The sequence below is a fragment of the Anoplopoma fimbria genome, chromosome 9 (genome assembly GCF_027596085.1).
Source record: "Anoplopoma fimbria isolate UVic2021 breed Golden Eagle Sablefish chromosome 9, Afim_UVic_2022, whole genome shotgun sequence".
NCBI lineage: Eukaryota > Metazoa > Chordata > Actinopteri > Perciformes > Anoplopomatidae > Anoplopoma > Anoplopoma fimbria.
This window is the reverse complement of record NC_072457.1, coordinates 18532112-18559758: the sequence shown is the minus strand read 5'-3', so window position 1 is coordinate 18559758 and position 27647 is coordinate 18532112. Positions and strand designations below refer to the sequence as shown.

General features: G+C 44.8%; 1 protein-coding gene across 4 annotated transcripts in view; it reads left to right on the top strand.

Moving 5' to 3' along the window:
* Positions 1-27647, top strand: part of sh3pxd2aa (SH3 and PX domains 2Aa) — a 97653-nt gene that overhangs the window by 20481 nt on the left and 49525 nt on the right. For 3 of the 4 annotated variants that reach the window (XM_054603846.1, XM_054603845.1, XM_054603844.1), the window contains exons 3-5: positions 7432-7507; positions 9858-9934; positions 12621-12712. In XM_054603846.1, coding sequence (XP_054459821.1) covers positions 7432-7507; positions 9858-9934; positions 12621-12712 — 245 coding nt within the window. Of the gene's footprint in view, positions 1-7431; positions 7508-9857; positions 9935-12620; positions 12713-27647 lie in introns of those variants that run through there. The other variant, XM_054603847.1, reaches the window with a different exon arrangement.

Sequence of the window (27647 nt, the reverse complement as noted above, 5' to 3'; positions counted from 1 at the left end):
AACAGGACCTAGTGGAACCTTCTTATTGGTTGCCAAATGAAACCTCATGGTTAGAGTAGAGAACTCTACGCACCAAGGAAACCACCTTCAGAATCACCTGAAGAACATGCTGGATGCAGAGACTGAAGTAGGCCACTTGGATGACCAACACAGGCCTTCAGCAGTGTTCTGTATAGATCAGTGGTCCCTCTCAGGTTGGAGGCTCAGGCCTGTATTTAGATGGAGCGTGTCTCTGGCTGGTAGCTTCTGCATGTAGGAACCTGAAGAGTCCTTCAGCTCTATCTGCTTCTGATGAATCTATTTCACTGTAGTGTTGTATGTCTGTACATCCTTCCTCTGACTGATGATGGTGGGTACCATATTTGGTCACAGTATATTAAAGTATCTGTTTGTTTCCTGTGTTACTCTGCCTCCTGTTATCTGGAGATGTATATGGCAGCTGACTGACTTCCGTCTCCATCCGTCTCTGTCTTGTTGACTCTATTGTCTCTCTGTCTCTTCCCTCTGTCACCTGGCCTGGTCTCCTCTACCAGAAATGGATGTTTAACAGAGAGGCAGCTCAAGGTTTCCTCTTTCTCATTACATCTCTATCGAACCCAGTTTGATACATCCCACACTCTTTATTCCATTGTCCCTCTGTGCATCTTGTTCAGAGAGAGCAGGGGTTGTGTTTCTGCACGTTCAGATGTTGAGCGCAGAGCAGCTCGCACTGTTGAATAGCTGAAGGACATGTTATCAGGGACATGTGATAAAAAGGAACATAAAACTATGTGAAATGAATGCACACAGGTATTTTGTATCCAAGGACTACTTTATATATGCCCCTCTGACATTGTTCTCTCTTATATAGTAGAACTTAGAGAATGATATCCACACATGTAGACCCAGTCCATTCCTTCTTGGTTGCTGGATCAATAGTAACGTGTTCATATCAAACATCAACACGTCTTTGTCCTAAATATTCACAAAATGTCCTGTTTTGGCGCCAACCAGTGTTAGTTTTCTTATTAATGAAACATAGTGCTGGGCAATAAAAAAATCTAAAAAATGATCATAAATAAATCTACCACAATAACAATGATCCATTCTCTCTCTCTCTCTCTCTCTCTCTCTCTCTCTCTCTCTCTCTCTCTCTCTCTCTCTCTCTCCAAAGTCCAAAAGGCAGAAGCCATGTATCTGAATGTGAATCAAGCATACTTCCTGTTAATTCCCAAGCCTGAAGCCCCTCCCATGGAACATTCCACACATGCAGAGACAAAGTTCCCTACAGGTTCATAGCTGATCAGCAGAATCCACACACCACCTCTGCTTATCTACAGTATCGGTGGCGATGGCCAGTCCCAGTCCCCCCGTCTGCAGGTTAATGAACAGTGAGAGGGTAAACAGCAGACGGGACGGGACATGCAGGACCGGGCGTTCAATGCCACCAGTCAGGGGGAGAAACAGAGAGGGAGGGAGAGAGAGGAGGTGAGAGTTCCCACGAGAAGTCAGCATTCATATCTCATTCCTACAATTTCTCACCCCCTCTCTCCATCTATCTTCCCTCAGAAACCCGTCTCTGTCTCTCAGCCCCTCCTCTGGTCTCTTCTGGTCCACTTTTCCCCCCGGCTAGTCCACCACGACCTGCATGTTCCCGGGGTCAAGTGCATTAGCCTTCTAGAGCTACAGAGGGTTCCCAGCATCTGTAGAGTCAGAGAGTTAGCCTCCAGAGGGGGGTTATTCTGTACAGTGTGTGTCTGCAAACTGACCAACAATAACATGACCCAGAGAATCTGGAGAATATAACTAGATTGTTAAATGTGTTGACTCCATTGGCACAAATAAAAACCAAAGATGCAAACTGCAGAGTTTTATCGGGACTCTTTCATCTTTCCCCTCCTCCTCCTCCTCTTCTTCTTCTCTCTTTCCTCCTGTTTTCCACTGTTGTGTGTCTTTCTCTCTCATGCTTTCTTTACTTCTCTCAGCCCACACGTGGACTGAACCTCCAAACCTCACTCCTCTCTTCCCATCCTTATAAGTGTGGGCCATAGAGTGCATGGAGCATCTACACACACACACACACACACACACACACACACACACACACACACACACACACACACACACACACACACACACACACACACACACACACACACACACACACACAAAAGGAGGGCACTGCCACCCGATTCACCCCTTCATGAAGAGACTGAGGTTTGGCCACAGTGCTTAAGGTCTGTCCTGGCTGTCGGCATGGAAACCCTTGAGCCTGTCAGCAGGGCTAAATCAGGTGCTACGCTGCTCTGTTAGCACTGAACCCTGGAACAGGTGACAGCCCCTCCCCTCTGCCTCCGCCTGGTGAACTGTATGTTGGCTGGCTGCTGACTTTACTTTAAGTGAAGCAGTCTGTTTGGAAGCCGACCCTGTTCTTTCCTCAGGTTGTAGTCAAATGTCTGAATGTGCTAGTGGAACATTGAGCCAGAGAGGAATGAAGGGCAGCGCTCAGAGGATTAAAACATGGGCTCTTCTTTGTTGAAACTGAATCCTGGTTGGCCCTGTCCTGTTCCTCATCCCCTCTAAAACACATTCTATGAAGAGCTAAATCTGAGCAGTCATCTGGGCCCTAATGCCTGTAAATGACTTCATGTGAGGTGAGGAGGCTTTAATTCTCCTCTTGTTTACCAACTAGACCTAATCTATTCTAGTCTTCAAGGTTTTCTCACAGCGTACAATGTTTAATCTCTTTGATAAATGTATTTTTAATGACTGGACTTCAACACCACCTCCTCTGATGAAATGAATTGTTCCAGGGGTTTTAAAGTCCCTGCCAAGGTTCTCCTCCAGCAGTGTTAACACAGTTGACACCATCAGCAAACTGGCTCACAAGGCTTTGATTTGTTTCAGTGTGGGCGCAGTGTGTGTTCTCGACAACGCTGAAAGCAACACAACCTTGAGTCCAAGGAACCGACCCACTCCGACAACACGTTCTCATTCTAACGCCTCACGTACTGACGCCTGGGCGTCACTTTCTGAGGCAAACAGTCGCAGTGAAACGTGGTTAACGATGTGAATTCAAACAAAAACATTTGCTAATCTTAAGGTAAAAAAACACTTATTTAGGTTTGAAGAAACATGTCTGTTGGGATTAGAATAACTACGTAAACCAAGTAAAACGATTCAACGTCTCATAAGAATGGAAACGCGTCACAAACATCGCTAACGTAACTTCAAAATAACTCGGCCTCTGTTTGTGTAACCCGACACCTCCACTCCTCCACTAATAACGGCATCCAGACAGACAGCGTCGTCATGGAAACATAGCGCCCAGCGTCTGGTTCCCCCTCAGATAAACACTGTTAGCTCTGTCAGTTGTGTCTGTTGCTGTTGTTTGCACGATTAGCACTGTTAGCATTGTCAGCTGCTTCAGCCCTCACCATGTTGAGATCTGTGATCTTTAACCTTTGGACTAAACAATTCATATCACTCAGAAAGCTCCAGCCACCACGTTTTAGCCCCAGGACAAAACGGGATCCCAACCATCAGGGGTGTTTCCCAGACAAAGCCCATGGAGCCTTGTTCCAGAGGCCACAGCAGAGACTGTGGACGGACAGACGGTAGCACAGCCCTGCACCTGTTGCCTTATTCAAACTGAGGGGAGCCTGAAAGCAGAGCTCACATCTTCAGATAAATCCAACCCCCACACCGCCCCCACACATGCACATAGAAGCATGCAGCATATCATGTTCCATCCAAATATAACGTGCCAACATGGACAGGGATTTGTCCAGATCTGGTGCCAGCGTGCCACTTTCTATTTAGAGGCACAACTGTGGATGATTGTGGCTGGAAAGGAACGCTCCCCTCCTCCCTCAGGCCCATCTTAGACATCTGTCTCTCTGAAACTGAACGCTGCAGTGTGCGTATGCTCGTTGAGACTTGATTCATGTGCTTGGGCTAAATCTTCCCTTCCAGAGCCTGTGCTCCTGAAGAAGAAAAAGGGGGTCAGAGAGACAAGGGGGGAGATAAAGTGAGGGGAAACATTTTCACATGCTGGAGACCAGATATGTGTTCATCCTCCGCTGTCTGCTCGCCTCCAGACACAAGGAGAGCAGCGAGAAGAAGCAGGCTGAGTCTGTGGCCCTCCTCGCCATCACCGCGTCGCCATGGAAATGGTGTGAGGATCACATGGCGGCCTCGCTGTGCCAGTCATGAGTTGTTCCAGAGGTTGAACACGTGTGTGTTTATTTCCATTCCATTCTATTCCACTACTGCGAAGCCCGGGGTAAACCCTCCCAGTCACATGGCCGCCAACAGGAAGTGAGGCATCAATCCACTGCACTATAACTGTATGGCACCCCCCCAAGTTTATGCCAACTGACTCTCACAGTTCCTTATATGGAGGCTCTATTCTTAGCACATGTGCATGGTGTGAAGAAGGAGCTGTTAGTCCAGCCCTGGCCCTGTTGTCATTTGTTCCTCTGGCTCTACATCTTCCATGTTTCTGGGACTGGAACGAAGGAAACACATCTCTATGGATTATTATATCAACTATTAAACTGTGTCGGTGGTTTGAAAATATAGGAAATATTTCAAAGGGACCAAAAATTGCAATGCCACAGTGCTAAACATTCTCTGCTAGCAGATTCTCAGATGTGAAGAGATATTTATTTATGTGTCTTATATCCATGTAAATCCTCTTTGATTTTGGACTGTTGGTTGGACGATGTCATCGATCTGGTATCAGTTATGAACACAAGGAGAGAGAATGGTCCTCCCCTTATTACCTATAATTTGACCACTATTCCATTCACGCTCTTATCCAGAGTGATGCAGTCTAACATTCAGTCAGCTGTTAAAATAAAAAGCCCTCATTAGGACCCTGATCTCCATGAAGGGGTGATGTGCAGGAGCTTCACAGTAGAAGAGTAAACATGACGTCATTGTAATCTGGACTCGCTCAGACAGGAGAATAAAGAACCTCTATCTTTTTTTTTACCTGACTCCCAACATGTACACCAGTGGTCCAGAGCTGTGCAGCATCATCCAATCACGTCGCTTCACAATTCTCCTTCACGCTCACTCTGTGCTGGTTACCAAGGAGACAGTGAAGTCTGGGAAGTGGAGCCATGGTTTGGCATGAGTGTTTTTATCTTTTTTTCTTTTCTTTTCTTTCTTTTCTTTCTCTTCCACATCCTGAATAGAATATTACCAGCTGGATTGTGTGTTTGTCATATTACAAGTAAAGTTTCCTGTACAGTGTGCAGCGTGTAAACATGCATGTAAAGCAGCGGTGGTGTCCCAGTCTCCGTCACCTGACTCCCACCGTCCCACCCGTCCATACCGTTTTGTTTCTCTGTGATCCCACAATGCCTGGTGTGATGGGACCAGGCTACAGTCAGCTGATCAAAGAGCACATGGGCCCAGAGCTGACATGTCAAGCCTTACAGGAGCTTTCCAGTACCTGCACCTGTACACACATGAACGCACACACACACATATATACTTTCACACCCACTCAGCCTTTGGCTTTGACCCCCCCGACACAGAGAAAGGATGCAGTCACATTTTAAATCTGTGCTGCAAATTCAGCTCTTCTGTTAAATGTGTGGTTGCTGGTCCATCATCCATCCGTCCCTCTGGATCTTTTGTAAGTTCAGCAGGATCTATTTTTTGTCCCAGGCACGGTTGGGGGGGGGGTCCAAACAGCTGGGTCTGCTGCTAGTATTGTGTTGTTGTAGCAGTAGGTGTTCTGGTATGGAGGACGGAACATGAATCTGGATCATGACCTGTGTAACAGTGACTCTTTCTGTCCTGGTGTCCTCTTGTCTCTCAATGGAGAGATGCATGCAGATGGACAGATGGACAGCTGTGTCAGAAGGGGACATAAGGGATCTGAGAGTGTGTAGATGTCTCCATGCTGGAGGTCCTGAAGCCCATCAGGCTGTTTGCTCTCTTAGTCCCTGAAGGTCTTTTACAGCCATCACACACTGATGTCTCCTCTGTTTGCTGCATTGCTGTACAGTCGTCTGCATCCCTCCTCTGCTTTCCTTCTGCTTTCTCTCTACTCCCCGTGGGGAGAGAGTCTATGAAGGGTGACACCGGGTAAACACAGTAGGGCTGACTCTCTCCTCTACACCCCCTGACCTCTACATATCTATCTCTCTCATCCTGCTGGGTCTCTACCTTCTCTCTGTTTCTCTCTCCCTCCATCTTCCCCTTTGTCTTTCTTCCTGCCTTCCCCTCCAGCTCCAGTGTCAGCCCTCCCTCTCCCCGTGTTGGTGTCGCTGTGCTTTATGAATCAATGGGAGCTGGTTTGACTCCCGTTAGCTCCTCAGCTCTGCTCCTCTGCACCCTCGTGACCAAAGACTCTGAGCGGCCTGAGACTCCTCATGGGGGTTAAAGTTCATATGAAGGAGGCAAAGAAAGAGTTTATTTTGTGTCCACAGGAACATGAAATGAAAGGAATACTAAGAATATTGTTTTCTCTCTGAGAGTAAGATAAGCAGCTTGACATGAAGCTAATGTGCTAGCTTAACACAAAGCCTGTAAACAGTCACACTAAACGGTTAACGCTAGCCTGGTTCTGTAAAGAGTGTTGGGCAGTGACAAGTTATTTCCTTTTCCTTTCAGTGAATAATCCCAGTAACGCTCTGAGACTTAAACATGACTTGTTGTTAGTCTGAGTGAGAGCAGGACACGTTAGCTCGATGCTAACATGTTCAACCAGTCTAGGTGATGGGAAGCAGCTCTCCCCTGCCTCAGTGTTGTTAGCGGGCTAGCTAGGGTGAGAGCAGTCACTGCTGCTAAGCTAGCTGTCGCTGTCAGGACGTAGCTCCCACAGCGATGACTCATTTTGTGTTCTACATTTGTTAAATGAACGAATCATCATCGAAGGCTTATTCTGCTTCCTTGTTGAGATGAGATGTGAAGCAGCTGAGCTGAAGCCAATGAGCTTATTTTAGCATAAAGACGTGGAGGGAAAGAGGCTAGCCCCAAGGGTTAACGCTCATATTAACGCAGTGCTGGGACTAGTTGTTGACAAACAACAGTTCACTTGTTTGCCCAGCACTCTGTAGGGTGTCTCTGGTTGCTAGGCAACCTCACTGGTAGTTATAGGACCCGGGGCAGTTGCTAGTTACACCATGTAACTCACTGAGACCCGTTGACCTTTGACACAGCCTTTGTGTACGGGTTAAACACATGAAATGTTTCTCATATTATTCATACTGAGCTACGAGCTAGGCTAGCTTTGTAAGCTAATGACCTGCTGGATCCAGCTCTGTACTGAATACATGAGACATGACATTCATATTGAGGGTTCATATTGAGGTTCATATTGAGGTTCATAATGAGGTTCATATTGAGGTTTATATTGAGGTTCATATTGGTCTCATTGTATCATTTACCAAACACACATGACATTCAACCTCTCTCCTCTTGTTTCTCCAGATGCAGATACTTGACAAGTTCCCAATTGAGGGAGGGCAGAAAGACCCAAAGAAGAGGATCATCCCATTTCTCCCAGGTAGTAGTCTGCTCCACAGCTCCATCCCAACTGGCTCCCATATTAATAATGTATGGCTGGCACTGGGGGGTGGATATGAGCTGGTGACTGATGCCTGCCTGTGTGTGTGTGTGTGTGTGTGTGTGTGTGTGTGTGTGTGTGTGTGTGTGTGTGTGTGTGTGTGTGTGTGTGTGTGTTTATGTGTGCGTGTGTGTGTGTGCCGTGATTTTCAATTTTCTTTTAAGGACACTTTGAATTGTGTGTGTTTCTTTCTGAGGTTGTGGATGCGTTTGATCATGTGATGAGCTTGATATACAGTGTGTGGGTGTGTGTGTGTGTGTGTGTGTGTGTGTGTGTGTGTGTGTGTGTGTGTGTGTGTGTGTGTGTGTGTGTGTGTGTCGTGGTATTGATTTGAGTCATGCCTCACATGCTCGTCTCTGCTGCTGGAAGTTGTGTGCTGACATTCAGGCTCATCAGGCCTGCAGTGTGTCAGTGATGGATGAGGGTGTTTGTGTCGGTTCAGTGTGTGGGGCAGCGGAGCCGACAGTGATGCTGCTAATCACACTCTGTGTGTGTGTGTGTGTGTGTGTGTGTGTGTGTGTGTGTGTGTGTGTGTGTGTGTGTGTGTGTGTGTGTGTGTGTGTGTGTGTGTGTGTGTGTGTGTTCCTGTATGATAGTCATTCAGATTTGTGAGGATTCCTTTCGGGTCAGCCCTCACCCTCCTGTCTGTTTGTTCAGTGCCCTTTATTTAAATCAACGCTGTGTTTAAGCCCCGTGGACAACACATGGTCCCAGAGTCTACTGTAAATGTCTCTCTCTCTCTCTCTCTCTCTCTTGCTGACTGTCAAACATAAGCAGACATCCACCTACCTCTTGTCTATGAAGCCATGGCGCCAGATGTAAACATTATTGACTGTCTGTGTTTGGTTGAGGATAAACTACTTGAGTGACAGTCCAATCAGCAGTGGACAATGTTTCAGATAAAGATGGCCTATTAATTAAAAATGTTAATTATGTTAATGTATTGAAGCCATGGAGTACCAACGGATACCTGGAATACCTGACCAGATGGTTGTTGGTTTAAATTACACTCTTACATTATTTTATTCAGCCAAAAACCTTTGTAAGGCTTCTGTTTGTTCTGCTCCAAAATGTCATGGGTTCATGCTACACCCGTCCACCAAAGTTCATAAAAATCAGGCCGGTAGTTGTTCTGTAATCCTGCTGACAAACAAACCAACAAACAGGAGAAATAACCTCCTTAGTGAAGGTAATGATGAAAAGACCCAATGGTAAAAGGTTCCCTTTGGTTCTTTGGGACCGCTGTCCTCCCAATAAAACCACAGCCCCCAGTCCCCATCAGAGGTGTTACCAGTAAAAGTCAAACATTCAAAACTATATTGAATGTTAAAAAGTGTTAGCATAAATATACTTTAAGTACACCAATCATTTATTTGTTGATTCTTTTTTGTATTTTGTATGTTTGAAAAAGTCTCGTTACTCTGAAAAGTTTTCTTCTCAGTTACTTTTATTTCTAAATAAACTGGTATTTTGGGTGACTTTTTAACAAATAATGCTTGACACAACTTTGACTTGGTGTGAGGGATTACTGTCAACATCAGGAGTCAAATGTAGCCTCTCTTTTTAAAATAAAAGAGATTTTTGGTGGTTGTGACTGGATTCAGAATTATGGAAGATAACATTGTTGATTCTTACATGAATAGATTTCCAATTCGCCAATTTTCCAATTTGATTCCAATGCAGAAAACAACATGAGGACCAGTAAAGCTAATGTGCTAATGATAGCATGTTTCAGTTGGTCCTTGAAGGCAGACTTGTAATTGTCTGGAGCCCTGATGCTGGTTAAAAATTCTATTTTTCATATTGCATAAGTAGAACTCCTTAAATAGCACATTCAGTTGATGCTGATTATACAAGAATCATTCTACACCACCTTACACTGTGATTGAGGGGGTCGGTGACTCTAATGATCCTCTGAGAGGGATGAGAGCAGGACCTTCGACAGATGACCATGTGTGTATAAATCCTATCGTCATATTGAAAGCCATGTCACAGACAGAGGTGATGGAGTCCTGAGGGGGCCTGGGGGGGGGCAGAGGCTGCTGTGGTGGTTCGGATCTCCACCGTACATTACTGACACCTGCTGCTCTGATAGGGAACTACGTGAAGCAGTCTGCACCTCTAGATCCCCTCACCACTGGAGGCCGGGATGCATGTGTCATCTATTCACTTCTGTTTGCTGTCTGTTAGCTCCTCCTCCTCTCCATCCATCATCATCATCACAATGATCCTGTGTTTTCCTTCACCTCCTCCCTCATTCTGACTTTTGTCTCCTTCTCCTCCCCTCCAGGAAAAATCCTGTTCCGGAGGAGTCATGTGCGAGACGTGGCCATGAAGCGGCTGCGATTCATCGACGACTACTGCAGGGTAAAGAGGCCTTACTGTAAACATCCTTTGGTTCCCCATCTGCCTCTGGGGAATCCCCCCCCACGCCCCCCATGTGAGGGGTCAAAGGTCCTTTCACATACTTAAAACATGGCACACATGAGACTTAAGCCTCAGGAGTGGAAGAGTTTCCGCCTAGTGAAGAGCTGTGTATCTGATCTATTCTGAGAAATCTGAAGACTCTGTACTGAGGTCTGACTTCCACTTGGTCAGGAAGTGATGAGATCTTTCCTTCTACAGTTAAAGGGTTTCTTCATTTTCATGTGTGCAACAATCAGAGAAGAAGGCCGACCTAGTTGTGCACCAAACTCCTCAGTCGCTGCACCACACGAGACAGACTGCAGCTCCTCTATTCATCCAGAAGCTGTGGTTCCACTAGTCTTCTCCGTGTGACAGGTCTGTACGCTCCGACAACAGGACTGGCTCGCATCGAGATCCGATTAGCTAGATCCCATGCCGAGGTGGCCTGGCTCGCTTTATGTTCAGATCTCAGCGAGACAATTTATCAGATGTAGATCTCCATCATCTTCTTTCCTCTCTAGAGGAGAGCAAAGAGAAGAGAGGAGGAGAACCAGGCTGTCTGAGTCCTGATGAAAACACAACATTTCATGACTTTGCTGCTTCAAATTAAAAGCTTTTAATTAACATAATAAGAGGTCTTTTATTGTATAGAATTGATAGGAACACGAGATTTGTTAGCGGCTTAGTTAAACAAGTCTACTAATAATAAGCAGCATAAATAACAGAGGACTTTTATTGTGAAGCATTTATAGGGAAATGATTTGTTTGTAAACCGTTTTCTATGTGGCTCGACTGATCACAGAACCAGGACCAAAGTCATTCTGCTCATTTGGTCCAATCAGGGGAGAAGTTCTCCTGAAATGAGCATCCCATCCAGAAGAAGAAAGATACCATGAAAGAAGAATCACTTCCTGTTCTCGCTGTCGTTTGATTTTTTTTTATTTATGCCGGATTCAGATCCTTTCTTTAATAACCCCCCCCCCCCCCCCACCACACACACACACACACACACACACACACACACACACACACACACACACACACACACACACACACACACACACACACACACACACACACACACACACACACACACACAAACTTCCTTCCTTCCTTCCCCTTGGCACAAAGCCACACTAGCAGCAGGGAGAAGCAGCATAACATCTCATTTGTGATTGTCTCTTCACATAATTAGGGCGCAGAATGGTTGGCCTGCTTTAGGAAAGGTGAGCCACAGTTTCTTCTCAGTAATCGAGACCAAAAGAAGTTAAAAAACCCAAAACACACGTCTGAGATGACCCTGATCCTTGGCTCGTCTCAGGCTTCCTCATTACCCAAATAACCTGGAGCGCTCTAATGTTTACTGATGCTGCAGCGAGATGCTTCTTCTGCCCAGTACTGCAGTGAGCCGCGCTGTTTACTTCCTACATCCTGTTTATGAGGCAAACAGCGGAGAGGAAGAGTAATTAACCAGGGTTCTCAGAGGGTCTGCTCTCTGCTGAGTCCAGCCAGCTGTGGTGCACAGTGAGATACGGCCTCTTCCATCACAACCACAGGGCTCTTCTATGTCCATACTGATCTGATCCCATGAATGAGATATGCAGGCTGCTGTGGATGAAAACATGAACACATGCCCTCGCATATCTTCTGGACCCTGAACCCCGCTACTGTACATGAGCTCTTCCTTTGGGTGGAGCTGTCCAGATCAGTAAATATAGATGGTTATTCAGACATGTGATCCTCTCTTTGACTGCCGTGTGGCTTTGTCAATGAACACATTCACTCATTACCTTTACTATGATGCACTTTAAAGCGGTTTATATGAGATACATTACTCATACGTTATCACTAAAGGGGTGTAGAGTGGGTCCTCCTCTGATGGGAAAATCGGTGGCTTGATCCCCGCCTCCTCTAGTCCATGTCGTGGTGTCCTTTGGCAACACACCTAACCCCTAGTTGCTCCTGAAGGAGCGCCTGCTGTGTTTGAATGTTAAACAGGCCCTATTATGCTATTTTTATCTCCAGTTCCAGTTACAACATGTTTACATGCGTTAATGCCCATAATCCTCCTTGTTTTTCTCATCCTGGCTGTCCTGCGGCACCTCTTCTCACCCTCTCTCTGAAATGCTCCGTTGTAGCTCCTCCCTCCAGAAAGCAAAGTCTGCTCTGATTGGTCAGCTAGCCCGCTCTGTTGTGATTGGTCAACGTTTCACATTTCAAAAAACTCTTCCTCCAGAGCTTCAGCTCCGTCTCTCTCTTTTGTTGTTTGAGGGCCAAACTAGCCGGAAGGAGTTTTACGTCACTTCTGTAACATTGTGACCTCATAAAGTTACAGAAGTGAAGGAGAGAATTCAATGGAGCCGTTTCAGGAGCTCAGGAGCTTCTGAGGGGGAGGGTAACTCCTTTTAGGGGTGGACTTCAGGTTTTACACTCTACGCACCTTTTACATGTACAAAAATATATATAACACACTAAAGAAGAGGGAGAAAGTGGAAAAGCATAATAGGGCCCCAAGTTAAAAAAAGAAAGTGAAGTGGAGAACCAGGTCAAACACTCCTGGGGGCGGAGAGATGAAGATAGTTGTAAAGAAACCAACAACAGGACAAATCCATCAGCTGTTTTAACCCCTCGTTCTCTCTCTTCTTAGGCGCTGGTGCGACTGCCCCCTCAGATCTCTCAGAGTGAGGAGGTGCTGCGCTTCTTTGAGACAAAGGCCGAGGACGTCAACCCCCCAGCAGAGTGAGTGTCTCATACTGTAGAAAACATGCTGTGTGCTTAGACTAATCGGCCCTCTGACTCAGTGTCAGGCTCTCCATGGACACCATCATTACTGTGGTGCTGCAGCGTCACTCACCGTCAAACCCACTGATGATGGTCACTTATGTGAATGTTGGTGTCACTACCTAAATACTGGTCTGAAATTGGTTCTGACATCCGCTTTTGGTGAAAAAATAAAGACTGTTACTGCTTTTAGTACTGGATGGATGTGAATGTGCTCTGCAGTGAAGTGGTTAAAGCAACACAGTGTAATTAGTGAAAGAAGAATGAACATAGGTCCTCCTTTTAGGAGTAAGCTAATATTTAGGTTTTGCCGTTTGCCTGTGCTACTGTATTATAGATAGGGCTGTACCGAATAGTTTCAAACTTCATTGGTTACGCTGATCAACATCTGCTTGCTGCACAGATTTTATCATTCATTCATTTTGTTAGAGCCCGGTATTTCTGCACGGTTAGAGATAAAGATCTTTTTCCAATTGTTCCCCATGAGGAGAGAGTGTATGCATCTAGAGAAAAAGAGCTACAACACCAACTCCTTTCAAAGCAGTGTGACTTCTTAGTGCGCCATTTACATCACTTTATGGAATGCCATAAATGCTATATGGACCATCAGTCTTAGTGTTAATCTCTTTGTAGGATTAGATTCTAGTGGTGGCTGGTTCAGACTTGTGTGATCCAAACATTTTCAATAGCTCGAGAGCGTTGTTAGGTCCTAATTCAACATTTATTGAGAAAAAGAAAATGTAATCATTTCCAAAATTCACAACATAATTCTACCTAATGAAAGTTATAAACCAGATTTGTTGCCGTTTAGACTTTCAATAACTACATTTTCACTGCGGTTCAAAACAGTTTGCTCTCCAGCTTCATGCTCATAAAGCAGCATGTGTATTAATGGGTCTGTCTAGCAGCAATCTAACAGTACCATGAATTACATTTATGTAACCGCATATCTATTTTTCCTCTTTTTTTAGGGAGATGATTTCATTAAATATGACAACAGACATTCAAAGCTTCATTCTAAAACCTCAATTGCAGCTTTGAAATAAAAAACAAAGGTACAGCCCTAGTCATGAATAAACATTCTAAGGATTTTATAATTAAACCAGAAGTAAACACGCTGAGGAGGAGTCATGTTTGATGTGATCTGATTGTGGTCCCATTCCACATACCGAGGTGTATTAGGTCACTTAATGATTATGTCTTTGAAACAACTGACTCATGACAAATGTGGGAAATGAAGGAAAATTCAATCCGCCACCATCAGCTTTATTTGAATTAAAGCATCATTGTTGAAAAGGTTTACATGTGCGATGCTGCTACAGTAATGAAGGCTGTTTCACACACAGATGCTCATGCAAACATGACGATGGTGGTGATGGTAATGATTAATTACAATGATAATGTTACCAACAGTAGATGCTCACACTACTAGCACCTGTGTATCAAGTTGTGAATTGCACAGTAGCTCACTACCTCTCTGTCTGTTTACACTCTGTAGTCTATTCCCAGATCAGCTCTTTCTCTCAGAGTTCGTTAAAACCTCAAACAAGGTCAGGGGGGTGATGGATGTGAGAGTGGGAGGAGGAGACTGACTTGTTTCCTAGCAGGAGATAGCCCCTTTGGGTAGTTTTTAATTAGAGAACACACTCTCCTCTCCAGACCTCAAATGCCAGTATGGCACTATTCAACGCGTGATGTTCTCCTGTATGCACCGAGTTCTCTTCCTTTGTCTTTTTGTTGTGTTCTAACTCCTTCTGCCCGTATAAGCTCCTCCCCTCCTCTGCTGACAGTCAGTAGTTTACAGTTTTGTCCTCCCGTGTCACTGTTGGATGAGAGGAAGAGGTGAAGCAGGCAGGATTTAGTGACCTGTAGCAGTGTGTTTTTCTCCTCCTATCGTCCTCTCTCCTCTCATTCTTTCGATCTAACATGTCTCATAAATTTGACTATGTTTAAATTGATGCAACGGTTCAAGGTTACGAACGCCGACTCAATCAGTGTGTGAGCAACAGCTGTGGTTCCCTCGCTGACATACAGCTCTCCATCTTTCTTGTCTTTCTGTCTCTCCTCCTGCCTCTCCTTTGACTTATGCTTCTCTTCCCATCCTTTATTTTCTCTCTCTCTCCATGAGCATCATTCTCTCCTCTTTCTCTCTCCTCCATGTATGTTGATGCATAAAGAAATGGCTTTAAGCTTGTTGCCTTGAGTTGTGCCCTCACCACACCCCATCTGTGACTCAGACAGGGACCAGTTTTAGATATTTCTTTATCTGCCACTGGAACTAAACAGGCGTTTAAACAGGAGTTGCATATGTGTGACTTTAAACAGGCCCTATTATGATATTTTCCGGGTGCATATTTTTATCTCCAGTTCCAGTTACAACATGTTTACATGCGTTAATGCCCATAATCCTCCTTGTTTTTCTCATCCTGGCTGTCCTGCAGCACCTCTTCTCACCCTCTCTCTGAAACGCTCCGTTGTAGCTCCTCCCTCCAGAAAGCAAAGTCTGCTCTGATTGGTCAGCTAGCCCGCTCTGTTGTGATTGGTCAACGTTTCACATTTTAAAAAACTCTTAATCTGGAGCATGACAAATAGAAAATGGGTTTCAATGGGCTTCGAACCCAGGCCTCCTGGGTGAAAAACTGCTTTCATAACCACTACACCATGGTAGTCTCTCTCCTTTGTTGTTTGAGGGCCAAACTAGCCGGAAGGAGTTTTACACTCTACAGACCTTTGACATGTACAAAAATATATACAACACACTAAAGAAGAGGGAAAAGGTGGAAAAGCATAATAGGGCCCCTGTAAAGAAATTTGGAACACATATAAAGAAAAAGGTGGAAAATAGAAGAGGTACTTTTTGAGCAGTGTCTGTTGAATGATGGCTGTCCAGAACAGAAGGTTTGGCCTCATACACAGTCCACTCTCAGAAGCACACCTGTATGACACACCGTAGTAACGTCATACACTCAAGCCACTGAAACACCAGAGAAGTCCAGTTCAGGAGGAATCAGCAGGAGCAGACTTTACTGTAGACAAGGTAGAAAACCTGGACCTGGTGCCCCAACTAACAGAGCCCCAAACACCTAGCACGGTACATATGAATGATTATGAATTATGTTACTATTTTAACTCACAGTACACTGAAATAACTACTAACAATATGGAACTCAACAGTATTCTACTTAGTGTGTACTTCTACTGCAGAGGGAAACAGTGTATCACTACATTTACCTGACTAGAGAAATGCTACTGGTTACGTTACAGATTCAGATTTGATCCACAAAATGAATTATGAACAACTCATATTATTCTTTAAACATCCAGCGTCATATCAGAATGGAAAGCTTCACCTGGAACAGACTCTTGGTGATGATGTCTCTCCTCACTCTTTACTTGAAGGAAACATTTCAATGCAGGACACTTACTGTGCAGGATTAATAACTAGTATCACTATTACTGCTAAGACTTGATAGTTTTACTTTCTACAAGTACAAGTCCATTTGAAATTTGCCAAAGTGAGCTGCAGTCATGAGCTGCTACCTGACGCTGCAGACGACATGCTGGACAGCAGAGCCCTGAAGCTCTGCCCCCGCTGCTGCACAGAGCGCTGTGTTCCTTTTTATTCATATAGAACATGTTGCAAGCACTCCATGGGGTCCTCAGCAACAACCCAGCAACTGTGAAGTAGATCAGATGAGCTGTTCTTGAGACATGTGGAGATCAGACAGACTGACAGACATTCTTAGTGTAATAGTTAGACTGCCAAAATCTGCTATTAATCTCTGATCAGTCTGAACACTCTAAGTATGTATTTGTAATCATCATTTAAAGCATTGTGCAGCCTGTCTAAAAATGACCTTCCCATACAGTTTGGTTGAGTGTCATTTCGTAGGAGACAGGTTGCATTTTAATGAGTCAACATCAATTAGGAAACAGTTGATCAACATCCAACTCTCCTGGAAGCTTTGGAAAACTTCTGAGAAGTGTAAGAGTCCAGCTGTGCTTCAGTGTTCTCATCTTGTTGACTGTCTGCATATTCTGCATATACAAAGTGGACGTAGCCATCATGACGTCACCCATTGGTTTGTGGACTGACGGTATGAAGCCTCGAATTTGATGATCTTGCTGTCGCCATCTTCGTTTACGGTCGTTCCCATGGTGCTTGTAGGAGCTATTTATTTGATGTTTGTATTTAATTCTTTTATGCATAAGCAATATTGTTTGGTTTATTAAGATAGCTTTTCTATTGATGGTCATTGGTTTTGTTTAATTATAGTTTTGTTGTTTAGTATACTTAGTTTTAGGATTGGTCATTTGTTTTGAATTGGGTAACGCTGTGGGCACCTGCGGTTACATATAGGAGTAGGCAGGTATAGGACCAGCATGCACCGGGGTGGGCCTATAGTTTTTTACCAGAGCCAGAGAGTCAGTGACAGGATTCCCTTTGTTCTTTTGTTTGTTTGCCTTCTTTGTTTGACCAAATAAATCATCAGAAACACAGAATTCTGTTTGGACATTAACCTCTTTGCCTGCGTAAACCACAAACCCATGGTGCGCCAGTGGCCCTTTGATTTAAGTTTGTTTTAGGATTTTTCGGACAATTGGCCACTACAGTGCTTTTTTTGCAACCAATGAACACAAGTGACCATATTTGGAATACGAAGGAGTGACGTATATACGCCACAATGAAGAAGACTTGAAACTAGAGATTGAGACCATAAACTCATGTTTACAATGTTTACTGAGGGAATAAATCAAGAGAGAAGTAGAGTCATTTTCTCATAGACTTCTATACAACCAGAGGAGTCGCCCCTGGTGGACAGGAGAGAGAATGCAGCTTTAAGACAATTCACCCGGCAGAACCAGAGGTTGACGCCTGACTGTCTACTTTGCCTGATTATTACATTCCATAAAGATCAATGGACTTTAGGTGACTTGATTGTGCTTTCTGCAATTACAAAAAGTAACCAAATATAAACATAAATAAATAATTGGAAATAGTGCTTTCTTCCATCAGATGCACTCAACAAAAGCAACTCTTCTCACAGTCATAACTGATGTCTTGATCCATGGTGATGCAGGATCACTCTTGGTGCTGTTGGATGTCAGTGCAGCTTTTGACACAAGGTGTTTCCATCCACCTGTTTTTATGCACATTTTCAATTTGCACTTACAAAAAGTCAAAACACTTGAAAGATCGCTAAATGTTTTTTATGCTTGGCAGAGTTGGAAAAGTTTGTGTATCTATTAAAAGCAGTACTCTATTAAGTGCAATTGAAACATCTATAATGAATCAATGATGGGCTACATGAAGTTTGGACTTCAACGTCCACTGAAGCTTCTTCTTCTTCTTCTTCTTCTTCTTCTTCTTCTTCTTCTTCTTCTTCTTCTTCTTCTTCTTCTTCTTCTTCGCTGAAGAGATTAAAAATAGCGTTGGTTAAGTCACACAAATCTGATGTAACCTTCCTCACGTTAATACATGAAACAAACACAAATGTCATATTTACATCCACTTTTCTACATTGTTTTTCACCGTTTAAGGTTCCACTCTTCTAATGAGGTCATCTTGTTGCATCCTCTTCTTCTGCAGTGGTATAATGGTTTTGGACTGGAGAATTGTCGCCGCCTACTGCTTTTCCTCAAAGAACCAACTCCTAATAATGGAATAACCAGTAGTGGATGAGTGGTGGAAACAAACTTTCATTCACATTCTCTTTTGCTGAATTCCTCAAAATTGGGTTACAATAGTGGACCACAGTCTCCTGTGGACCGACCAAGGCCTCCCTCTCTGATGGGAGTTTCTCAGCTGCTGCTGGTTCTCTCTGTTCTCCAGTTAGCTACAGATCAAATGGAACCAGAACCTCTTCTGGCTTCTATGGATCCCTGCAGGCCTTCACTCTGTTTACTAAAGAGGAAAATACTCAGGGGGTCGAACTGCCGGCTCTCCATCTAAAACAAGAAAGGACCGCTCAGTTGATGGTTAGTAAGACGTCATGATCCAGAGGACTTGATTTTTGTGAGGGCTAAATTTGATGGCTTTCTTCCATTCCCTACCCACAATGCATCTGCTTAATGAAAATGAACCATGGGGGAGTCTGTTCAGGAATTACATCGGCCATTGAGAGTGTGTGTTAGTAGAGTGTGGGTATTTTAGAGTGCAAGTACACATGTGTGTCCTAAGTTCTGCGGAGGAAGAAAACAGGATGCTGAAGACTAATATTAATCTGTAGTATTCTTTGTGTATGTTTGAGTGTGTGTCCTGTCAGCTTATTTATTATATCCAAATGATCTGGTATCGGCTCTGTTTGCTCGCTTTTTATGTGCAGAACTTTATGCAGAATTTAGTGTTTTAGGAACGTCCTGATCAAGACATATTTCATATTGATCATCTGTCAATAATGAGTCCTGATCAGGGTTTGGGTTAGAAAGGAGTGGTTGCTTCCGTTGTACTCAGACATACTGGGGTACTGGGCCTGGATACCCGAAATAACTCAGTACCAAGTAGTATCAAAACAACATCCGTTACCTTTTAGTACCACGATCTAGTAAAAATGAATATATACTGTATATATGATTTGATGGTGTCTTTACACTTCTAGAGTCCCTATTTCATGTCTGTTGCCTTATTGTTTTCATTTTGAAGCACTTTTTGACATTCTGCTCCTGAAAGGTGCTTTATAAATGAATTTCCTTACTTCCTGTCCTCCCTATTACCTCCTGCATTTTACCCTCCTTCCTAACTTATTCCCTTCACTTCCCATCTTGTTCTCCTCCTCTCCTCTCCACTCATCCCCCCCCAGTCGTCGTCCATTTTACTCTGTCTGCTGAGGTGGAGACAGGGGACAGGCTCACTCAGCCTTAATGGATAAGCTGCTGCTCTCCCCTAACTATTAGGATCAATAGCACTCACTGGAGACTGCACAGCACGAGCAGTGTACAGCAGCGTGGAAGGGGTTAAACACTCTCAGCGTGTCGGAGAGAGAGGAGTGGTCAGCTTATGAGTGTGTGCATGTATGTGCTCCGGGGTGTGAGCATTAATCGATCGGTCACTCCACGCTGTTATCTTCTAAATGTTTGCGTTCACGGCCAAACAGAGACAGCAGAGGAGACACGTCTTCATTCCACGACTAAATCCGTTTTGTTGGTTGTGTGCAGCAGCTTTTGTTGTCGTCGTCGGGTTATTTCAGTGCACCTCCCGTCTGTTCTGTTCTCTCAGCATCATCCTGCATGGATGCACTCATTCACCCAGACACCCAGCGCTGGTGTCTGACTCACACACACTTCCTCACAGGCAGTTGTCAAGGCTGGGCTGGGCTCGCTACAGTAATAGCTTAGGGAGGGCCAGACTGTACACGGGTGTGATGAATAGAGCGGGCCAGGACAGCTACCAGGGTGATGAAGTGTGTCCTCTTCATCACTTCCTGGAATAGTGCGAAGGAGATGAAGGGTGGGTGGGGGGGTAGTACAACGAGCATTCCAAGATCTCTGATGAGCTTCAGAAGAATATATACAGTATGTTGACATTTAGCTGCAGGTTTCTTGTCTCCATAACATCTCTGTGAAGGAGTCTTGCTTTGACCTCAGCCAGCACCTCTCCTCTCTGTGCCTGAGATCTGATTAGAGAGGAGCCGCATGCCTCACACTGCTGCACAGGATCCATCCCATCAATCAGAGCTCAGATAGCACACAGACGTGTCCGCCCCCTGTCTGTGGAGGGGAGTACTGCAGCATAGTGAAGAACCAGAACCAGTCTGATGTCACTCCTGTGCAATCTGCTGCTTTTTTCTTCAAGCTGAGCGTCCTTGATGTTCAGTGTATTTTGAATGGACTTCAGCTGGATCTCTGGTGTTTCTGTTGGCTTTTGATGCTTTGAAATGTCCTGCAGAAGAAAACTACAATAACTAGGATATTGGACATAAAGGACAGAAGTTCAATAAGAGCTTCATGACTTTTTTATGTTTCAAAAACAGGAACTAGTCTGCACACATTTGAACGGTTGTAGACATTTTAGGTGCTTCCATACGCATGAAACCCGCCGGTGGAAGTCTCGTCTGGGTCTTTTACTCTGTAGGTCAGTGGCTCCAAACCTGCAGAGTGGATTTGGTCGGTTTGTACGAATCTATGTGATGAGATTATATAAAAAAGAATGTTAAAGAGGTGGGCGTCCTTCCCCTGTGCTCACATTGGCTCACATTAGCGCCCCATTAGCGGTACCACTCAGAGACCGCCCCCATCCTCTCTTTGCCGTGGCATTGTCTCTGCTCACAGAGCTCTGGTCTCGCCATTCTGAGGCTGCAGTCCGACTACATGTATACATGGTTTGGTTTTGTCCTTGTCATGGTCACTGATGCCAAAGTGTTCTTAGAACGTGAATCCATTCTTTGAAGGATTTCAAGCAGGAAGGTTGCCGCTCTACGTAATGCACTGCCTTTGCATCAACCTACTGACAGAGAAGCTAGAAATCACAGCTTTCCAAGGAGCGACATTAGCTCTGATTCTACTCTCCACATGGTGGCGTGCTTCACAACACAAACGGCTGTAAATGGAGTTCTCTGTGTCCAGTTCCTCCACTGGTCTGATCTGTTGTCCGCTCACAGACCTCCCTGAGGCTTCCCTTCCTCTATGAATGTATCCTGTGTCTTTTTTCTTTCTTTCTTTTTGTCCATTTGGCCCCCACACTTCCTGTTTGAGATCTATTGAGTGGATTTCTCTCGACACTACTCTCCCCTTCCCCTTTTTTCTGAGACACGATATTTTCTTCTCTCTTGCTTAACACTTTTTCCAGAATTTTGCATTTCTACGGAGTCATTAGCATGGGATGTGTGCTGTGATTTGTTTCATGTGTCTGGGCTCTGCTATAGCAATCATATAACTATCAGCCTAAATAGCATTATCTGTCCTCTGCAGACCATAACGCTGACAAATGTCTCTATTAATATGCGCATACTGCATTTCAGCCCTGATGAAAATATTGGCCACTGCACCCATAGGCTAGCGCAGTGTGAGACATGGCTGACGTTATGATCATTCATCATGCCCCCTCACAACCCTGCCCGTGAATAACAATAGGCATCGACCTTGGCTCGTGCCTTGAGGAGAGAGATGCTGCAAGATTATCAGATTATGACTGGGTTAAGTCATGAACTCCTGTGATTGGTCACATTTTGGGCCTAAGTAGCAGGGTTGTCCCTGGTGACGGGGTGAAGACAGATTTGGTGTTTTGGGGCTAATTAGTAATAAGTGGGTGATAAGGATCGGGGCATACGGGTGTCCAGCTCTGTCACTGATCAATGTAACTTATTGGAAAGAAGAAATAACTTATAACTAACAAATGAAACATTGTACTCACACGCGGCTACAGCATTACTAGCTGTGGTATGACGACTTATGATAAGATAATAATTATGGTGGCTAATGTTAGCTAATGTTTGCAAGCTTTAGATAGAGAACCACTTTGGAACTGTTGTTTTTGAGTCAGTTTTGCAAATCATAATCAGCAAAAGTTACAAAGTCCGGCTTTAATCTTTCAAATGGACTACCAGTGTTCATCCTTTCTTCATCGAGCAGCGTCATGAAGAACAGGAGGTTAGTTGTTCTAGGATCCAGATTACTCGCTGGAACATACAACCTATTTGTAACTTATCATCTATCTCCTTGTTATGGTGACAGACAGATTCTGTTTAAATCTAAGAATGTAGTGTAACAGGATTGGGCAGAGAGTCAACCTAACTGTCAACAGGGTTTCCATTAGCTCTGTCATAGTCTGACAAACTGAACAGAACAGCTTCACTCTTAAGGGGAGAGACCGAGAGCTGGTCTCTCTCCGGTTGTCCTCTATCTCCCATGATGAGGAGATCAGCTCCAGGTGTGTAACTGCTCACACCTGCTCTCAACACTGTCACATGGGAGTGGGTGGAGCCAGGGGGCAGGAAGGTAGATTGTTTGAGTTTTGTGAATCTTAATTGTATCAGTTATGGCGTCTATAAAACAGCAGCAGTGCAGCCGTTCTCTGTTCTCCACAGGTCCCTCACAATGAAAGCCACTGGTTCCTCGTTCATCCGTTCTCTGGTCTTCAGGACCTTTGTGCCGATACTGTTCCATTGGCCCTTCAGCATTGAAGTGTTGGATTGTGGGTCCCTCAACCAGCATCAGCATGTCGTTCATCTCCGATCATCGTCTTTTCTTAGATCCGATCCCCTCTCACGTACCTCTGAGGAGACTGGGCTGCACGTTTTGCTTTTACTGTCCCTCTTTTTTATGAGTTCAGTAGTAGTTTCCACTAATGGCAACCACAGGCAAAGCATTGGTTACAAATTTCTCAACAACTTTCAAACCCTGCCTGATGAATCCACATGCATCCTCAAGTGTCCACTAGACGTTCATTTCATCACGTGCCCATGTGTGAGGCTCTGTGCAGGACGTCCATATTCAACATGCAGGAGCGATACAGAACGCATCCACGGCACATGAAAACCGCTCTACCTATCCACGTACCATATGTAGTACTCACACTGTGTCCTTGATGCTCCTCACATGGGACGCTAACTTGTGTGTATTTAGTTGCTGCCAGTTCTTTAGTATATCTGAAACATGAATGAGCCTCTTTGTGTTGACTGTGTGTACAGGAGAGTGTTGAGGTTAATTGATTCCTTGAACCCCATCTGGAGTGCTAATGCCCACAGTGAGCTTTAGCCTGGTCACGGCCGTGGGGGCTCAAAGACAGGAGAGGCTGAGGGTAATGTGGGGCTCTGGAGGGGCTTAGAATAGGTGGGGGGGTTGGATGCTGGGGGTCTGGATCTGGTGACGCTGAGGGATAATGTGGTGGTGAGTTCAGGGACAAGGGAGAGAGAAGCTGAGGCCATAATCTGTGGGAGTGTTTATTTACTGGTGTTGCAGGCTAGCCCAGCAGGGGGCCACTGAGAGTCAGTAACTCGCAGCCATGTGGCTAAACACATTGATTAGCCCTCTCATATATACACCTAATGAGTAAATCCAGTACCTTCCTCTTCTACCATTTAGAGCTGTACTATGAGTTTACAAAAAGGATCTAGTTTATGAAAACACATCTTCTTGTAATAATACTTGTTTTTTTTACATTTATCTGCAACTGTGCAGAAATACACAATGAATAAAGCTGAGCAGCATTCAAACGTTGATTTAGAATTTGAATGTCAACGTTGTTTATGAAGCTTTACAGCCTTGAACTATGCAGTATATGAATTGCAGTCTAAAGATAGAAACTGAACTGTGGGAGCCCCTATTTAATCAGAACTAGTGATTTAGGCTTAACACAGATAACGACCTCATGTTGTTGGCCCTTAAGGACCAACATAATCCTAGTGCAGAGGACACTCCTATGAGCTGTGGATACCAATGGGGGAATAGTTGAGTGTTATGGCTTCCTTCCTTGTTTCTAATAAGCCATATTCTATAAGGAAGAGTTTCGCCAGTTATGTTCATTTAGGTTACTCACGGTTTGTCGTCCAGGCGTAGTCAGGTGGATGAAGCGGATGAATGAATGGAAGGGCAACGTATGTGCGTGGGTGTTAATGTGTGTGTGTGTTTGTGTGTTAAACTACGCTACAACAACAAAATAAAAGGATATACCGCGGCAACCCAAAGCAAAGAAAAACAGTATATCATAAACCTTTCGCTTGAATGAACAATAACTTAATTAACCTATATAAACCCGTTAAAAAACTATTTCAATTCTTGGCGTCCTTTACGCTGCACGCCTTGTGCGCAGCAACTATAACAAAGGGCTGACGCCATCAACGGTGCCAAATTAATCAACTATTTGATGCCATGATTGACCACACGGAGCAGAAATACCAACTAAAGCCCAAAGGCATCTCTCGTATTCCCTCTTTTGGCTCCTACAGTGAGGTTACTTGGTATTAAAACCACAGAGTCTTAAGTCTGCTGGGACTTGGTTGTTGGGGGTGCATACCGGGTCTGCCGATAGCTTGGCCCCCAGAAGTGCTGCTCGCAGCATTCTTAAGACCCACTCATCCCTCGTTGAGTCCAGAACGTGAAGAAGAGTTGGTTTGTAAAATGAGCAGCAGCCTGCAAAGACAACATGCTGGACTCAGTACACGCCGCCCAGGAGCTTCGCCCCCACTGATGCAAATTGCACCAAGTTAGACACTGCACATCCTTGGGTCCTCAGGAGATATGAGAAGGACACCCACCCGACATGGATCTCTAAAGAGAACTGAGTTCAGCGTTCTTTCCTAAGAGAAAACAGTTTGACTGAGTAGGAACATACCTGGATCTTCCTCATCACTGGGCCCATTGAGCATGCTTACTAGTGTTTCCTTTAGCCACAAGTGTGTAGTCAGCTGACCTGCCTGACCCTGACCCCACATGGCCCGCCTCCCGGAAGTGACCTGCGCCATGGAGCCGTAGTCAGTGAATGCACCGTGACCAAATGTCAGTATGTGATGAACAGTGTGACCAAATGTGTTTGAATGTCTGCAACCGGGCCATCTGTGGATGTTCTGGATGGGGACGTACCTTTCTTTCCTGTGTCTGACAGATTTAGACACACTCACAAACAGAGACACCCTTTGGTTGATTAGTGCATACTTTAGTTTGTGACTAAACTGCTCTGCTGTCAAAATAACAGCTGCTTTCAATTGTACACGTTTGTGCATTAAAAGTCAACATCCACATCCATGCATGTTATAATCCATCCTGGGACAAAGGAAAACAGGTGTACTTCAAGAGACGTATACTCATTGGCTGTAAAACTTTGGTCTCCTTCTTCTCTACTGGCTGCAAAAAATGGCCTTGACATTCCACGTAGCCACATAAAACAGCCTTTTTCTCCAGCACTGCAGGATGTTTTCTTCACGTCGCCTTTCACTCCTCGCTTCCTCCTCTCCATTCCTCAAGGAGACGGAGGAAAAGGGCTGGCAGCCGGAGCTGGTTGCTCAGCCCTGGAGGGAGGATTGATTTCAGCCTCAGGGACTCCGGTCACTGGATAGAGTCTGGACCATGTGTTTGTGCTCTGCCTCCTCCTCATCCTCCCACCCTCTCTCTACATCTTGCCCTCAGCCACCCCACCCCTCCCTTGTGCCCTAATGTTTTGCAGATGCCTCCAAAACCATACCTCTAAAAATAAAGCCAAAAATAGCCAGCTGCAGCCCCACTGGCATATCCCTATGTAATATTAAACAGGCCCTATTATGCTATTTTCCGGGTGCATATTTTTATCTCCAGTTACAGTTACAACATGTTTACATGCGTTAATGCCCATAATCCTCCTTGTTTTTCTCATCCTGGCTGTCCTGCAGCACCTCTTCTCACCATCTCTCTGAAACGCTCTGTTGTAGCTCCTCCCTCCAGAAAGCAAAGTCTGCTCTGATTGGTCAGCTAGCCTGCTCTTGTGATTGGTCAAGGTTTCACATTTCAAAAAACTCTTCCTCCAGAGTCAATTGAATAACAGGCCACAGCGGGATTCAAACCCAGGCCACCAGGGTGAAAGACTGTTGTCATAACCACTACACCATGGTGGATGTGAGCTTCAGCTCCGTCTCTCTCTTTTGTTGTTTGAGGGCCAAACTAGCCAGAGTTTTACATCACTTCTGTAACATTGTGACCTCATAAAGTTACAGAAGTGAAGGAGAGAATTCAATGGAGCCGTTTCAGGAGCTCAGGAGCTTCTGAGGGGGAGGGTAACTCCTTTTAGGGGTGGACTTCAGGTTTTACACTCTACGCACCTTTTATATGTACAACAATATATATAACACACTAAAGAAGAGGGAAAAGGAGGAAAAGCATAATAGGGCCACTTTAAGTGTCAGTGGCTAAGCTAACAAGCTAAAGATCTCTCTTTGCACTGTGTTACAGATGTAAAGATTAAAACTAGGCTAATCTTTGTGCTAATGAGTTGCCTCTGCAGTTAGCTGCTGGTTGCTAGCACGGCTAACGCGGCCCGTGTGTTGAGCTGTGTCAGTGGGCTAATGCTTGGATGTCATGCTGGCATGTTGTTCTGAAGCCCTCTGTGAATGCTTAATGCTAACAGCCACCCACACGTGATGCAGGCCAACCTTTACTTTGAGCTGTAGAACTCATGCTATCGATCCAATCAGCAGTCAGTACGTCAGCATGAACAAACAGCTATCTTCTGGGACTGCATGTGGTCATCTGATCATCTGATCAGGTGATCATCTGATCAAGAACAATTAACCCCAGAGATTCCAGAGCAGCACGGCCTTCACTCACAGAGATGTGTGTAGAATGTACAGATGGATAGAGCTGTCTCTGTGCTGATTAGACGGTTTACAGAGCTCCACGCTTGTATTAGGCTTTTTAAAGCATGCACAGCATGAGTAGCTTCACAGGCTCTCTGGGAGTTAGCTATAGCAAAGTACTTGTCATGCTGCTGTTCTCCAGCGAACCAAGCTCATTCATTGGCCCCTGTCCTCACCTCTGAGATAAGTTACAACCACTCATTTCCAGGTCCCACTCCTACACCTAGGTACTGTCAGGCTGCTGCGTGGATCATTTACTGTTAGCTTGTTCAATTAACCCAGCTGGCATGCATACAGAAACTAGCTTGGCTGATGGAGGGGGCAATCCTTTTACACACTGGGTCACTTGGACCATTAATGAACCTCTGAAAAAACAAAAAGAACATAGTAAATAGAGAGAAGAATGAATAGAATGTTAAATGATTCCATCACTATCCAACCTATTAGTTAACTGTTCCTGGAAAGAAGGTGTAGAAGAGGTCAAACCGTGCTCGCTGCTGAGTCAGCTGTTTGCTGTAAAGGCTGTTTCCTTTGGCCCCTTCAACAGATGACCTGAATCCCTGCTTCCCTGTTAATTCCTACAAGGGTGGAGCAGAACAAGTGGTATTTCATGTTGGGGAATGAAATGAATGACT